This window comes from Oncorhynchus mykiss, chromosome 19, assembly GCF_013265735.2.
Source record: "Oncorhynchus mykiss isolate Arlee chromosome 19, USDA_OmykA_1.1, whole genome shotgun sequence".
Classification (NCBI taxonomy): domain Eukaryota; kingdom Metazoa; phylum Chordata; class Actinopteri; order Salmoniformes; family Salmonidae; genus Oncorhynchus; species Oncorhynchus mykiss.
The window spans coordinates 37,166,014-37,179,917 of NC_048583.1; the positions used below are offsets into that span (position 1 = coordinate 37,166,014).

At 43.4% G+C, this 13,904-nt stretch overlaps 1 protein-coding gene across 5 annotated transcripts in view; it reads right to left on the reverse strand.

The window, feature by feature from the left end:
- Positions 1-756: 756 nt before the first annotated feature.
- The window catches only part of cdin1 (CDAN1 interacting nuclease 1), a 76,689-nt gene continuing 63,541 nt past the window's right edge, over positions 757-13,904 (reverse strand). For all 5 annotated transcript variants that reach the window (XM_036954734.1, XM_036954730.1, XM_036954732.1 and 2 more), the window contains one exon: positions 757-2,129. In XM_036954734.1, coding sequence (XP_036810629.1) covers positions 1,973-2,129 — 157 coding nt within the window. In that variant the 3' untranslated portion in view covers positions 757-1,972. The remainder of the gene's footprint in view (positions 2,130-13,904) is intronic.

Sequence of the window (13,904 nt, forward strand, 5' to 3'; positions counted from 1 at the left end):
GAACTTGATCAAATATCTTTGGAGGTGTTGGCAGAATGTTTTCTTTTACAGTGACATTTGCTGTAGTCTATCTGACCGTTTCTGAAAGACAAAAACAATAGCAAGTTGTTGTGGACCTGTACTGTAAACGGATTGAATTCATACTGTTATGCATTTACTTTTTTCCTAACCTAAATATCCTGCACCGCCTGCAAATTCTGAAACAATATCTACTCCGATGATTGTTTTTACTACAGTAGGCTATACTTACAGTGGTAGCTTACACACATCCATGTAAAATATCTACTGTCTGTTCACCTATATGTTATAAACCGCGTTTCCTTTCAGAGAGCGAAAGTTTGAAATTATAATAGCATATCTAATAGGCCCAATTAAAGAGAGATGAGCATGGTCATTTCTTGTATGGCTACTTAGGGAATATGTTCTCATCATGGCCATAAAAGGTGAAGAATTTATGATTTATGTATTGTTTCTAAATGAAATAATGTCTTCTTGAGAAATTCGACATTACAATATACAGATGTAGCCTACAACAGTCAATGGAAAAGGTGAACCACCCGTTCTAACTTTAAACTATGCTTCGGACCGGATAGGGCAAAATACTTGAAATAGCTTATCCATTTACTAGGCTACTGTGAATTGGGTCCAGTTAAATGAGTGATGGGACAAATGGTAGCCTATCCTAACAGTGTCACCTCCTAAGGTGCTTCTACAAAGTGTTGACTCAGGGGTGTGAAAACGTACAGAAATGAGATATTTCTTCATTTGATTTTTAATACATTTGCAAACACTTAAAAAAACAACTTTTTCACTTCGCCATTAAGGGGTATTTTGTGTAGATGGGTGGGAAAAAAAAAACATTGAATACATTTTTCATTCAGGCTGTAACACAACAAAATGTGGAATAAGTCACGGGGTATAAATGCTTTCTGAGAGCACTGTATATGCCTTTTTAAAAAAACATTTGACTTTACGCTGCCCACGCCACTGCTCCAGGCTCAGCCGTGTTTCTTCCATTAAGAGCTGCTCATAAAAGGATCTATCTAAGGGTGGAAAGATGAGCAACAGACGACTGCTGGGGAGACCACATGGACATCAGGTATGCACGTAGAAGTCTACGCTACGCTGCTGTGGCTCTAACACCATCTGTGAACTTGTACTTGTGTCTCGCACAGGACATACTGTACTGTGCTTTGTGCGAGTGCTTGTTCGTAAACTTGGATAATAACATTTCGTCATTCATCTTAAATAATTACAGTGACGAGTGCATTCCATATGGTTTTCAATTACAAAACAGGACTGAACCTAAAGTCCATAAGTCAATAGCTAAATATTTAAGACAGACATAAAAGATACAGATACAAATGTTTAGATTTATAAACCTGTTTGACCAGGACAATGTTTTCCTATCAATGTGACATATCATAACAAAGACAACATCCTCAACAACAGAGGGCAAGAGGTCAGAGAAAAGTCCCAAGCCAATCAGAAGGGATCTGTTTGCCCCCTACAGAGTGACAGAGGTCAGTGAGTGACGTAGAAGGTAGATAAGACATCCTCCCTCACCCCCATTTCCACCAAACCCCACCTCCCTTATCTGCCTATGGAGAGCAGAGGAACGAGTGACGAGGGCCAGGGCCCACTGTGTGATAAGGGCATGTCCTGTTCTCTTCCAGGGGCCTCCGGGGCCACGGTGGGGGCTACAGGCTGACCAGCACCAGGACAAACTCCCAGCCTTGTTTTCGCACCAAGGTATGAGGCTGACCCTGGCTGGCTGGCTGACAAAGAGAGAATGGGAGAGGAGGGGATGGAGGGAGGTTCATCTAGAGTTCAGAGCAGATATTTGCCAGTAGTCTTGCGCCGCAGGAAAGCTAAATTGCTTCCGTATCCACGTATCCACCTCTGCGATACCCTTCCTTAACCCTACCACTCCCCCTGCCCTCTCCTCTCCCTCCCCTTGCTCAGGCCAGTGTCAGCCAGTCAGTGAGTCAGTCGTGGCTGGGCTGGTCCCGTGGCAGAGGGTCACAATGTCAGACGGGAAGCAGTCTTTGAGCAGTATGCCTCTGTCTCTCTGGCTGTCCAGCTCACCAATGAAACCATGCCAGTAGATGACCAGTCCTGGACCAAACCTATGGAGTGGGAGAAGACAGAAAGACATTAACGTTGATGTCATCAAACTGTCGAGCAAGGCATTCATCAACAGAACAGAGACAACATAGTGAGGTACTGAAGAAGCTTCCAGACAGTTTCCCACCCAAATCCCATATGCTTATGGCTGTTTACTTTGGATTTTGGGAGGATGACAGTGACAGTGAATTAGAGAGTGAGCGAGAGAGAGAAGGAGAGAAAGAAAGAGAGAGAGAGATTGATTGAGATATACAGAGGAGATAAGCTCTTTGAGGTGCACTCCTTTGATCCCTGTCCAGGAAACTTGTGCTGAATCAAACAAAAAGCTGCCGCTGCGATAAGATCCCACTGACACAGTGATATACACACCGGATCACCTTACAATGGCACTGAAATAGCAATAATCATAGTAGCAACAAAGCCCCAGCCAGCCCTAGAAACCTCTCTGTCATCAGAAGGCTCCTATACAGTGCACAGTGCCCAGAGAGAGTTCAACTAAGAGGCTAAGTGAACTGCCCCACTAAAACAGTGCATCGGTCTGTGACAGCGAGGCAAACTAGCTAAGCTAGTCCAGCAGCGTCCAGCTGTTTCATTCACATGCTTCACTCTCCAGGCCGACAGACAGACACTTTGCCTAGGCTCACGGTGCTGTTCCAAAGCACAACGAATAATGACGACTCGCCAAGCAGCCGAGGAAAAGTCAAGTTCAGACAATATTCAAATGTACACCCCCCCCCCCCCCCCCCCACACACACACCTCTTTCTGTCTAGCTCTCGTCGCAGCGTCGTGTTTTATTGGCCCCATCACATATCCTGAGCCCCATTGAAAAGGCTCGGAAGCAATTAAAATGGCAGTGTGGCTGGAGAAGCATTGCGCTATTTCACTGCTTCTCCCTGACATGTGATAAATCATCTTCCAAGCTATTTATTACACCCCAAAGATCTGCCAGTGGCCCCCTATGTGTAGCGCAGATCATACCTATTCTTTGAACTCTAGCCGCCATGCATAAAGTCATGTCACAGTTGAACTTTCAGGTTCGGGAGAGCAGCCCCCTTTGCGCACAAAAACAGATTGGGAGTGAACAGTGAAGTAAGGCAATCTGGTTCCTGACACTCTATCCTCAGACAGTAAAGGGTGTTTTGAGGTCTCTGAAGACGTCTCTGAAGAGCCAGACAGGAAGCTGCCCAAAGGGGCTGCAGAGAGTGAACCAGGAAGTTCAGCCCAAAGGCAGAGTTCATAAAACCTTCATAACCTTGGAAGGTTCCGCGATCAATCATCAAATCACAGCCTATTAAAAGTAACAACCCCAGCCAACACCACAGAAGGATAGGAACACTAATGCTCAGAATAGTAGCAACTGTAAGTTATGTGCTTGGTGATACTGCATAGGTGTGATTATAAATAATCGTCTCGTTGACCTCTGACCTGTGTGTGACAAGACATCTTAGCGATGTAAATAACCACAACAGAGCGCTCCAGTGTGAACATTTTACACGCACATGCGCCTAAATATATTTTTGCCGTGCGACCTGGACTTCACATTTTCATTGTGGTCCTACATTTCTTTACGTGCTCCTACATTTTTCAACTTAGGCACACACGTGCTCCTTGTAAAAAAGGTCAGCGTAAAGCCCTGCACAACCTGCAGAGGTAGTCAGGTGTCATGACATCAGCCTTTACATCACACTATAGTTACATTTACACTTTCAAGGAATGCATGCAAAATGTATTCCTGGTCAACCAACTGGCACACATAAAGCATGTACACACATGTAGGCCTACACACTCCCTCTTCCTGTAGCAGCCCCTAAAAGCAGTACACTCCTGCACCCCCGTCCTGCATTCCCTGTTTTACAGTGTGTGATTTACGGCCCTGTATCTGTGAGCAAACCAACGGGCCAAAGCTAACAGCCCCAGAGAAAGCCTACAGATGTAAACGGCAAGTTCACCGCAAAGTCACACACATAGCTCAGCCTATTCACTCCACACAGGGCAGGCTCAGACCTCCTTTCCCCCTCATATTCCAACCAGCCACGGCACGGGCAGCACCACAACTCTCTTTATGGAATTGTTATGGAATCAAAACCTAAACATTTACATTAGATGACTCTGAAGAAGGGGTTACGCTCCTCTTTCCTGTACTGTATGTACTCATCGCTTGGCGAGGGGGGCCGGGAGAAGAGGAGAGGGGGGAACGGTTCATAGAGAGGGGAGAGGCAACCTTCTGAAAAGGTTAAAACTGTACGTCAACAGATAACGCGTACAGCGATGTACGATACATCACAGCCATGGTTTGTCAGGGGAGGCCAGGCACAAATTGAAACAAGCTAAATTATAAGCACAGGGGAACCAAATGGGTTTTGACTCCTACTCTGAATTAATAAGAGTCAATACTAGTGGAGGACGTTAAAGTAAAATCCCAGAGCAAGGCCTAGCTCTAGAACAATAATACTGGTGCTGACGGAGGATAGGTGGTGAGGTAAGCAAAGGGTCAAGGGTCGTAACATGGGGTCGAGGTTAAGTAAGTACGGTTGGAGACCACAAACGATGGGGCCCAGGTATTTTCATTGGACAAAGTCAAAAATAAACAGAAACTCTTACAAAACTCAATGTATAAACCTCCTCTAAAGGAGTATGGTAATGAATTATAAACCTCCTCTAAAGGAGCATGGTAATGAATTATAAACCTCCTCTATAGGAGTATGGTAATGAATTATAAACCTCTAAAGGAGCATGGTAATGAATTATAAACCTCCTCTAAAGGAGCATGGTAATGAATTATAAACCTCCTCTAAAGGAGCATGGTAATGAATTATAAACCTCCTCTAAAGGAGCATGGTAATGAATTATAAACCTCCTCTAAAGGAGCATGGTAATGAATTATAAAACTCCTCTAAAGGAGCATGGTAATGAATTATAAACCTCCTCTAAAGGAGCATGGTAATGAATTATAAACCTCCTCTAAAGGAGCATGGTAATGAATTATAAAACTCCTCTAAAGGAGCATGGTAATGAATTGTAAACCGATTCGAGGCTCCAGTTTCTGTAATTGCGGCTTATTATGGGGGCTGCCTCTCTCCTTAACCTAGCGGGTGCGTATTATCCGCCGCTCAGGGGAAAGTCGGCGATCTTCCAATAAACACCTAACTGCATAACGAGTTTGTGAAATTGTTTGTGAAATGTAGCTAATTTCAGCGAGTGGGGACACTTGGCTTGACAAGTCAGGATGGGCGGAGATTGGGACTGCCAGGCACACTGTCTGTCGTTAGCGTTAACGAGCGGGTGGTGTGGGTTCTCTCTGAAAGCAGGTGCCATGCTGCTTAGAACAGCAGCTTAATGAGAGCACAGCACTTAGGAACAAAAAAGATGCAAATAGAGGTGTACAGAGAGTAGTATTAGTGCTGCTGCCACACACACACACACACACACACACACACACACACACACACTAGCATGTGCTCATAGACAATTGTAGCGTAATTAATTGACTAATTGCAGCCCTCCACATGTCATATTCAACCTCTCCACAGTAGTTCTAATGGAAAGTTATAAAAATGTTTTATTTGATTTCTTAGTAGCACCACAGTACACTCTGTGAATGTCCCTGGATGTCAGAGAGCAAGGCCTATATTTCAGCCTTTAACATTCCAAAAAGAAACAAAGATCAAGGTTCATTTGACGTGTCAAGAATAGTGAGGCGGTTCTGATAAATCTGCACAAGAAAACACGTTTATTCGACACTATTTGGTTTATAAATTACCACCGCAATGTAACCGAAATGAAGACAAAATTACCCCCGACTTTACCATACTTTCCTCTCATTCTACATTACCAACAAAACTGTTTCAACAAATGTCCCTGAAATGATTCAGATAGCATAAGTCCCTACATGACGGTGAACCTTACAGGGTTGAGGTCTACACACAAAGACGTCTTTGTTGGCCGGTCCATACATCAGGTCGCAAGGTAAACTGGTAAAGGCACAGCCAAACATGAGCTAAGTCAGGGGATTCTTTTCTTTTTCTCTCTCCCTTGAAATACAGGTCTGGAACCTGCTCAACCCCTTTAGGGAAGAAGTTGGAGAGTGACTAAGTAAAAGACAGAGAGAATGGGATGAATAGAGGTAGAGAAAGAGGGGAGGAAACAGAAGGGATGGGAGACAGACCGAGAGACAGACAGAGAGAGACAGAGAGAGAGAGTGTATGTGTGAGAGATGACCAAACCAGCCTTTACAGCCATGGTCAGTTGTTGCTGTGGGTGGCTGATTAATAGGGGTTTATTTATAGGGCTTGAATTGGGCGGTGGAACTCCAGGTCTGTAAGCCAGCCGATACGGCCTCCTTGAGAACCCTGCATTTGTCTGTACATACTGCCTGCACATTTCAATAGCCCAGTCTGGAGGACTGCCTGCGTCAGTCAGCCCAATGATAACAGCACAGCACTGATAATAAAGGCTCTTTGGCCAGCCTATCCACAAACAGGATATTTAAATGTCTGATTCGGCCCAAAGAGGTGGCCTCCAATGAAGCAGGCAGTAAATAAGCAACCCCCCCCCCCCCCCATGTGTTGCTGCCCGACTGTTCATAAATAACACAAGGTGAACAATCAAGTCAGCCAACCAACAGAACCCACATCACCACCTCTTCTCTTCTCCTCCTCCCTCCTTCATGGTTCTGGAAACATTCAATTCTGCTCAGGTATGTCAAATAAAAATATCAGGGGGCCAGAGCCAATGATCAGCCTCCAAATCGCCGTAATTAAGGTGGAATAGAGGGCAATACAAAATAAAACAACTCGCCCCACAGTTTTTATGCCTTTCCACCCCTCCTGTCGATGGGGCTTGGAAATGGGACGTGACGTCAGGGATTTTTGTTGTTGTTGGGATGCTTAAGTACAAACTGTAAAAAATGAATACAAAAAAACTCAAAGTATGTGAAATGATAATGGACCTATATCTTTGTTTATAATATTATCTTCGATAACTAACCATCACCAAAATAAAAGCTAGATAGACAGTGGAATTGAAAACAATCAATTTAATATGATTTATTTTGTTACTAAGTTTGAGCAAAATAAAACAGCATTAAAATTGCATAGAACTGCAGGAAATTATCTTTAAAACAGCAACAGTTTCTCTCAGCTCCATGGCTAAATGTATAGAATTGCAGGAAATTATCTTTAAAAAAGCAACAGTTTCTTTCAGCTCCATTGCTAAAATGTATAGAATTGCAGGAAATTATCTTTAAAACAGCAACAGTTTCTCTCAGCTCCATGGCTAAATGTATAGAATTGCAGGAAATGTACTTGCAAAAATGTATAATCTCGGCTCCATGAAGAACATCTGAGAATTGCAGAAAATTGGCCTGAAAATGCTACAAATATTATATATATAAAAAAATAAAAACACACCAAGACTGGGGCACCACACCCACCACCTAAGCCTATTTTTGGTTCTTATTCCTCTATAACTGTTTGTGGTGGAGAGGGGGATGGAGGGAAGGGGAGTTTATGCCCACCGGCGTAATGCCAATAGGAGCAAGGGAGATTAGAGGCGATTATGGAGTTTATCAGGAAACCTCTGTGACCCTGAGAGTAGGACTTGCCCTGGGACCTCTGACCTTGGCTGTCATTGGTCAAGGCTCTGCTCATGTCGTATAGCCTGAAATACAAGAAACTGGCCAAGAAACAGTCGACCCAACCCCATAAACAACCATGTACTGTTAAGCATGCTAATCACATGACCTTAGAACCCCAAATCCCTTCCCATAATCCCATGCTCCGACAGCAAGGATCCCACTTCTGACAGCAAAAACAGTCATGACCTTATATTGCCCAACACAAATCTAGCCCCACTATCTGCTTCAACTTTAGAACCCTTCTTTATCCCGTCACACTTCTACCACAGTATCACCCTTCACAACCCTAACGCCTTCCAAAAACTACCACTTACAGCCCCCATATCACCCTTCACAACCCTAACGCCTTCCAAAAACTACCACTTACAGCCCCCATATCACCCTTCACAACCCTAACGCCTTCCAAAAACTACCACTTACAGCCCCCATATCACCCTTCACAACCCTAACGCCTTCCAAAAACTACCACTTACAGCCCCCATATCACCCCTCACAACCCTAACGCCTTCCAAAAACTACCACTTACAGCCCCCATATCACCCTTCACAACCCTAACGCCTTCCAAAAACTACCACTTACAGCCCCCATATCACCCTTCACAACCCTAACGCCTTCCAAAAACTACCACTTACAGCCCCCATATCACCCCTCACAACCCTAACGCCTTCCAAAAACTACCACTTACAGCCCCCATATCACCCCTCACAACCCTAACGCCTTCCAAAAACTACCACTTACAGCCCCCATATCACCCCTCACAACCCTAACGCCTTCCTACCAGGATCCCACTTCTGACACCAACTAGCGTCTTTTAATCTTATCACTCTCTGCAACCCTATAAAGCCTATCAGCTGTACTGATAACCTGGTTAATACATGGAGGGTAGCGAGGATCGTCTCCAGCCGAATCTGGATGTTATAATTGTATCAAACTACTAAAGCTCATTACCCTGCTCTGGTGTACTAATCACTTGGCCTCTATGGGTGAGAGTAGGACTGAGACATGTAATAAGCAGCAGGCCTGGCCTGTCTGTGATAACTGAGATGGAGGGCCAGATTTAGACTCATCTAATAAGGCTGACACGGTGCTAGCTGGGGAGAAGTGGACGATCGTAATGATGATGATTCTATCAGGTTCATTAACGGATACAACAGGACAGCCTGTGGATGAGAGCCCGAATGAACACTGTATGAAATATGTGCAAAACGAACACATATACAGTTGAAGTCGGAAGTTTACATACACTTAGGTTGGAGTCATTAAAACAAATTTTTCAACCACTCCACAAATTTCTTGTTAACAAACAATAGTTTTGGCAAGTCTGTTAGGACATCTACTGTGTACATGAGTCATTTTCCAACAATTGTTCACAGATTATTTCACTTATAATTCCAGTGGGTCAGAAGTTTACATACACTAAGTTGACTGTGCCTTTAAACAGCTTGGAAAATTCCAGAAAATTATGTTGTGGCTTTAGAAGCTTCTGATAGGCTAATTGACATCATTTGAATCAATTGGAGGTGTACATGTGGATGTATTTCAAGGCCTACCTTCAAACTCAGTGCCTCTTTGCTTGATATCACAGGAAAATCAAAAGAAATCAGTCAAGACCTCAGAAAGAAAATTGTAGACCTCCACAAGTCTGGTTCATCCTTGAGAGGAATTTCCAAACGCCTGAAGGTACCACGTTCATCTGTACAAACAATAGTATGCAAGTATAAACACCATGGGACCATGCAGCCGTCATACCACTCAGGAAGGAGACTCGTTCTGTCTCCTAGAGATTAACGTACTTTGGTGCGAAAAGTGCAAATCAATCCCAGAACAACAGCAAAGGACCTTGTGAAGATGCTGGAGGAAACAGCTACAAAAGTATCTATATCCACAGTAAAACGAGTCATATATCAACATAACCTGAAAGCAAGGAAGAAGTCACTGCTCAAAAACCGCCATAAAAAGCCAGACTATGGTTTGCAACTGCACATGGGGACAAAGATCATACTTTTTGGAGAAATGTCCTCTGGTATGATGATACAAAAATAGAACTGTTTTGCCATAATGACCATCGTTATGTTTGGAGGAAAAGGGGGGGGGGGGGGGGGGGGGCTTGCAAGCCAAAGAACACCATCCCAACCGTGAAGCACGGGGGTGGCAGCATCATGTTGTGGGGGTGATTTGTTGCAGGAGGGACTGGTGCACTTCACAAAATAGATGGCCAACTTCACCCAACTTATTGTGGGAAGCTTGTGGAAGGCTACCTGAAACATTTGACCCAAGTTAAACAATTTAAAGGCAATGCTACCAAATACTAATTGAGTGTATGTAAACCTCTGACCCACTGGGAATGTGATGAAAGAAATAAAAGCTGAAATAAATCATTCTCTCTACTATTATTCTGACATTTCACATTCTTAAAATAAAAGTGGTGATCCTAACTAACCTAAGACAGGGAATTTTTACTGGGAATTCACAGGAATTGTGAAAAACTGAGTTTAAATGTATTTGGCTAAGGTGTATGTAAACTTACGACTTCAACTGTACCTACAGACACATATTCCACAGTAAGGAATGGATTTGACCAGGCTCGTGCAGTGGAAAACCACGCTACACTGTAGCTGCACTTTCCGGCCATTTGGTCTTAGTTAGGCACCAAACACAGTCAACCCTGAGAAGAAGAGGTCTCAATGCATGTTTAATGCTTAGTGAGACCACTAACTCATCTTGTACCCAAGCTCAAGTAGAATCGCATATCAGGGTGACCTGTGTATGTGCGTGTGTGTCGGGTTCCTTTCAGATCTGCTGCATTATGGTCTGACGTGCTCTGACACACACACCCCTGTTTTGGCTGAGGAGAAAAACCAAAACAACCGGCGGTCTGGCCTTGGTCCTGTCTGCTTTGTGTTCGGAGCAGAGGGGGCGGTCATACAACAAGCTAACCTACCATGATGTCCTCATCAGAACATACCAGAGAGAGCACAGTACACAAGCTGGTGGTCTATGGCTACAGCACAGATCTTCATCCATCCACTGCGGACGCATTAAACTCTTCTTTCTCTTTCCATCGCTCTCCATTTCTCTCTCGCCCTCCATCTTTCACGCTCCTCTTTCTCTCTGTCCCTCTCTTGCCCTTTCCAACTCTCTCACTTTTTTATCTCGCTCTCTCCCCCTCTACCTCACTGGATCAAGTGTCATGTGATGGGGAGTTCACCTGATCTCTCCAAGAGATGTGTTCCCCGTCACCCCGGGAATGGCACTACATCACCAGAATGGACCAACCCCTTCCATTATGATATGCTGAGTAGGAATTCATTAGGAGATGATGCCTTTAGAATGCATTTTGTCTCTCATGTAACAAAGGAATAACGAGTAGCACTTCCAACAACCAGGGACAGTTTAATCTTGTAACTCTGAGTCGTGTCGGAGTTGTTTTACTCAACACACACTTAAATCTTGTGTTGAGTGAAAGATCAGTATTTGACTAATTCACTAATTCGTCAAATCAAAGTTTATTGGTCGTGTACAGTTTAGCAGATGTAGGGGGGTGCAGCAAAATGCTTACGTTACTAGCACCTAACAACGCAGTAAAATGTCAAAAAGGACACAATATTCAAATTAAATTGTATAGATATATATATATATATATATATATATATATACACACACACACTACTGTTGAAAAGTTTGGGTCACTTAGAAATGTCCTCGTTTTCCATGAAAACATACATGAAATGAGTTGCAAAGTGAATAAGAAATATAGTCAAGATGTTGACAAGGTTATAAGTTGTGATTTGTATTGAAATAATAATTGTGTCTTTCAAACTTTGCCTTCATCAATTAATCTTCCATTTGCAGCAATTACTGCTTGCAGACCTTTGTCGTTCTAGTTGTCAATTTGTTGAGGTAATCTGAAGATATTTCACGCCATGCTTCCTGAAGCACCTACCAGTCAAAAGTTTGGACACACCTACTCATTCAAGGGTTTTTCAGTATTTGTACTATTTTCTACATTGTAGAATAATAGTGAAGACATCAAAACTATGAAATAACACATATGGAATCACGTAGTAACCACAAAAAAAAAGTGTTAAACAAATCAAAATATATTTTACATTTGAGATTCTTCAAAGTAGCCACCCCTTGCCTTGATGACAGCTCTGCACACTCTTGGAATTCTCTCAACCAGCATCATGAGGTAGTCACCTGGAATGCATTTCAATTAACAGGTGTGCTTTGTTAAAAGTTCATTTGTGGAATTTATTTCCTTCTTAATGCTTTTGAGCCAATCAGCTGTGTTGTGACAAGGTAGGGGTGGTACAGTATACAGAAGATAGCCCTATTTGGTAAAAGACCAAGTCCATATTAAGGCAAGAACAGCTCAAATAAGCAAAGAGAAACTAAAGTCCATCATTACTTTAAGATATGAAGGTCAGTCAATCAGGAAGGTCAGTCAAGCAAGTGCAGTCACAAAAATCAAGCGCTATGATGAAACTGGCTCTCATGAGGACTGCCACAGGAAAGGAAGACCCAGAGTTACCTCTGCTGTAGAGGATAAGTTCATTAGAGTTACCAGCCTCAGAAATTGCAGCCCAAATAAATGCTTCACAGGGTTCAAGGAACAGAAATCTCAACATCAACAGTTTAGAGGAGACTTCGTGAATCAGGCCTTCATGGTCTAATTGATGCAAAGAAACCACTACTAAGATGGCGCCGAAGAATATGGCAGACGTTTTAAGTGCCCCCAGCCGATTGTTTTTTTGTTTGCAACTTTTTATTACATTTTTTAACTTATTTTGTACATAATGTTGCCGCTACCGTCTCATGTCTGAAAATAACTTCTAGAAATCAGTACTGCAATTAGTCGGACTAGCAGAATCCTCTTTATCCTTTCATGACACTGACGAGCCCACCGCAAAGGATACGCTGCTTCCTCAGGAACAAGCCCCGATCCCCGTGATCTGCATGAAGAGGAGGCGGAGAAAGAGGAGCCGAAGGTCCGGATGCCTTCTGAGAATTCCAGGCGATCAAATAAACCCCTACTACCCTCCATTCTGCTAGCAAACGTACCATCTTTGGACAATAAAATCAACAAGTTACGCAGAAGATTTAAAAACTACCAACGGGACATTTAAAACTGTAACATCTTATGCTTCACGGAGTCATGGCTGAACGACGACAACATCAACATACAGCTGGCTGGTTATACGATGTACCGGCAGGATAGAACAGCGGTGTCTGGTAAGACAAGGGGCGGTGGTCTATATATTTTTGTAAACAACAGCTGGTGCATGCTGTTCTATGCATGATATCTAAGGAAGTCGTGAGCTATTGCTCACCTGAGGTAGAGTTTCTCATGATATGCTGTAGACCACACAACCTACCAAGAGAGTTTTCATCTGTATTCTTTGTAGCTGTTTACATACCACCACAGTCAGAGGCTGGCACTAAGGCAGCATTGAATGAGCTGTATTCCTTCATAAGCAAACAAGAAAACGCTCACCCAGAGGCAGCGCTGATAGTAGCCGGGGACTTTAATGCAGGGAAACTTAAATCCGTTTTACCAAATTTCTATCAGTATGTTAAATGTGCAACCAGAGGAAAAATAACTCTGGATCACCTATACTCCACACACAGAGACGCATACAAAGATCTCCCTCGCCCTCCATTTGGCAAATCTGACCATAATTCTATCCTCCTGATTCCGGCTTACAAGTAAATATTAAAGCAGGAAGCACCAGTGAGAAGATCAATAAAAAAAGTGGTCAGATGAAGCAGATGCTAAACGACAGGACTGTTTTGCTAGCACAGACTGGAATATATTCCGGGATTCCGCCGATGGCATTGAGGAGTACACCACATCAGTCATCGGCTTCATCATTAAGTGCATAGATGTCGTTGTCTCCACAGTGACCATATGTATATACCCCAACCAGAAGCCATGGATTACAGGCAGCATCCGCACTGAGCTAAAGCTGCCGCTTTCAAGGAGCGGGAACCCGGAAGCATATAAGAAATCCCGCTATGCCCTCCGACGAATCATCAAACAGGCAAAGCGTCAATACAGGACTAAGATCGAATCGTACTACACCGGCTCTGACGCTCGTCGGATGTGGCAGAGCTTGCAAACCATTACAGACTACAAAG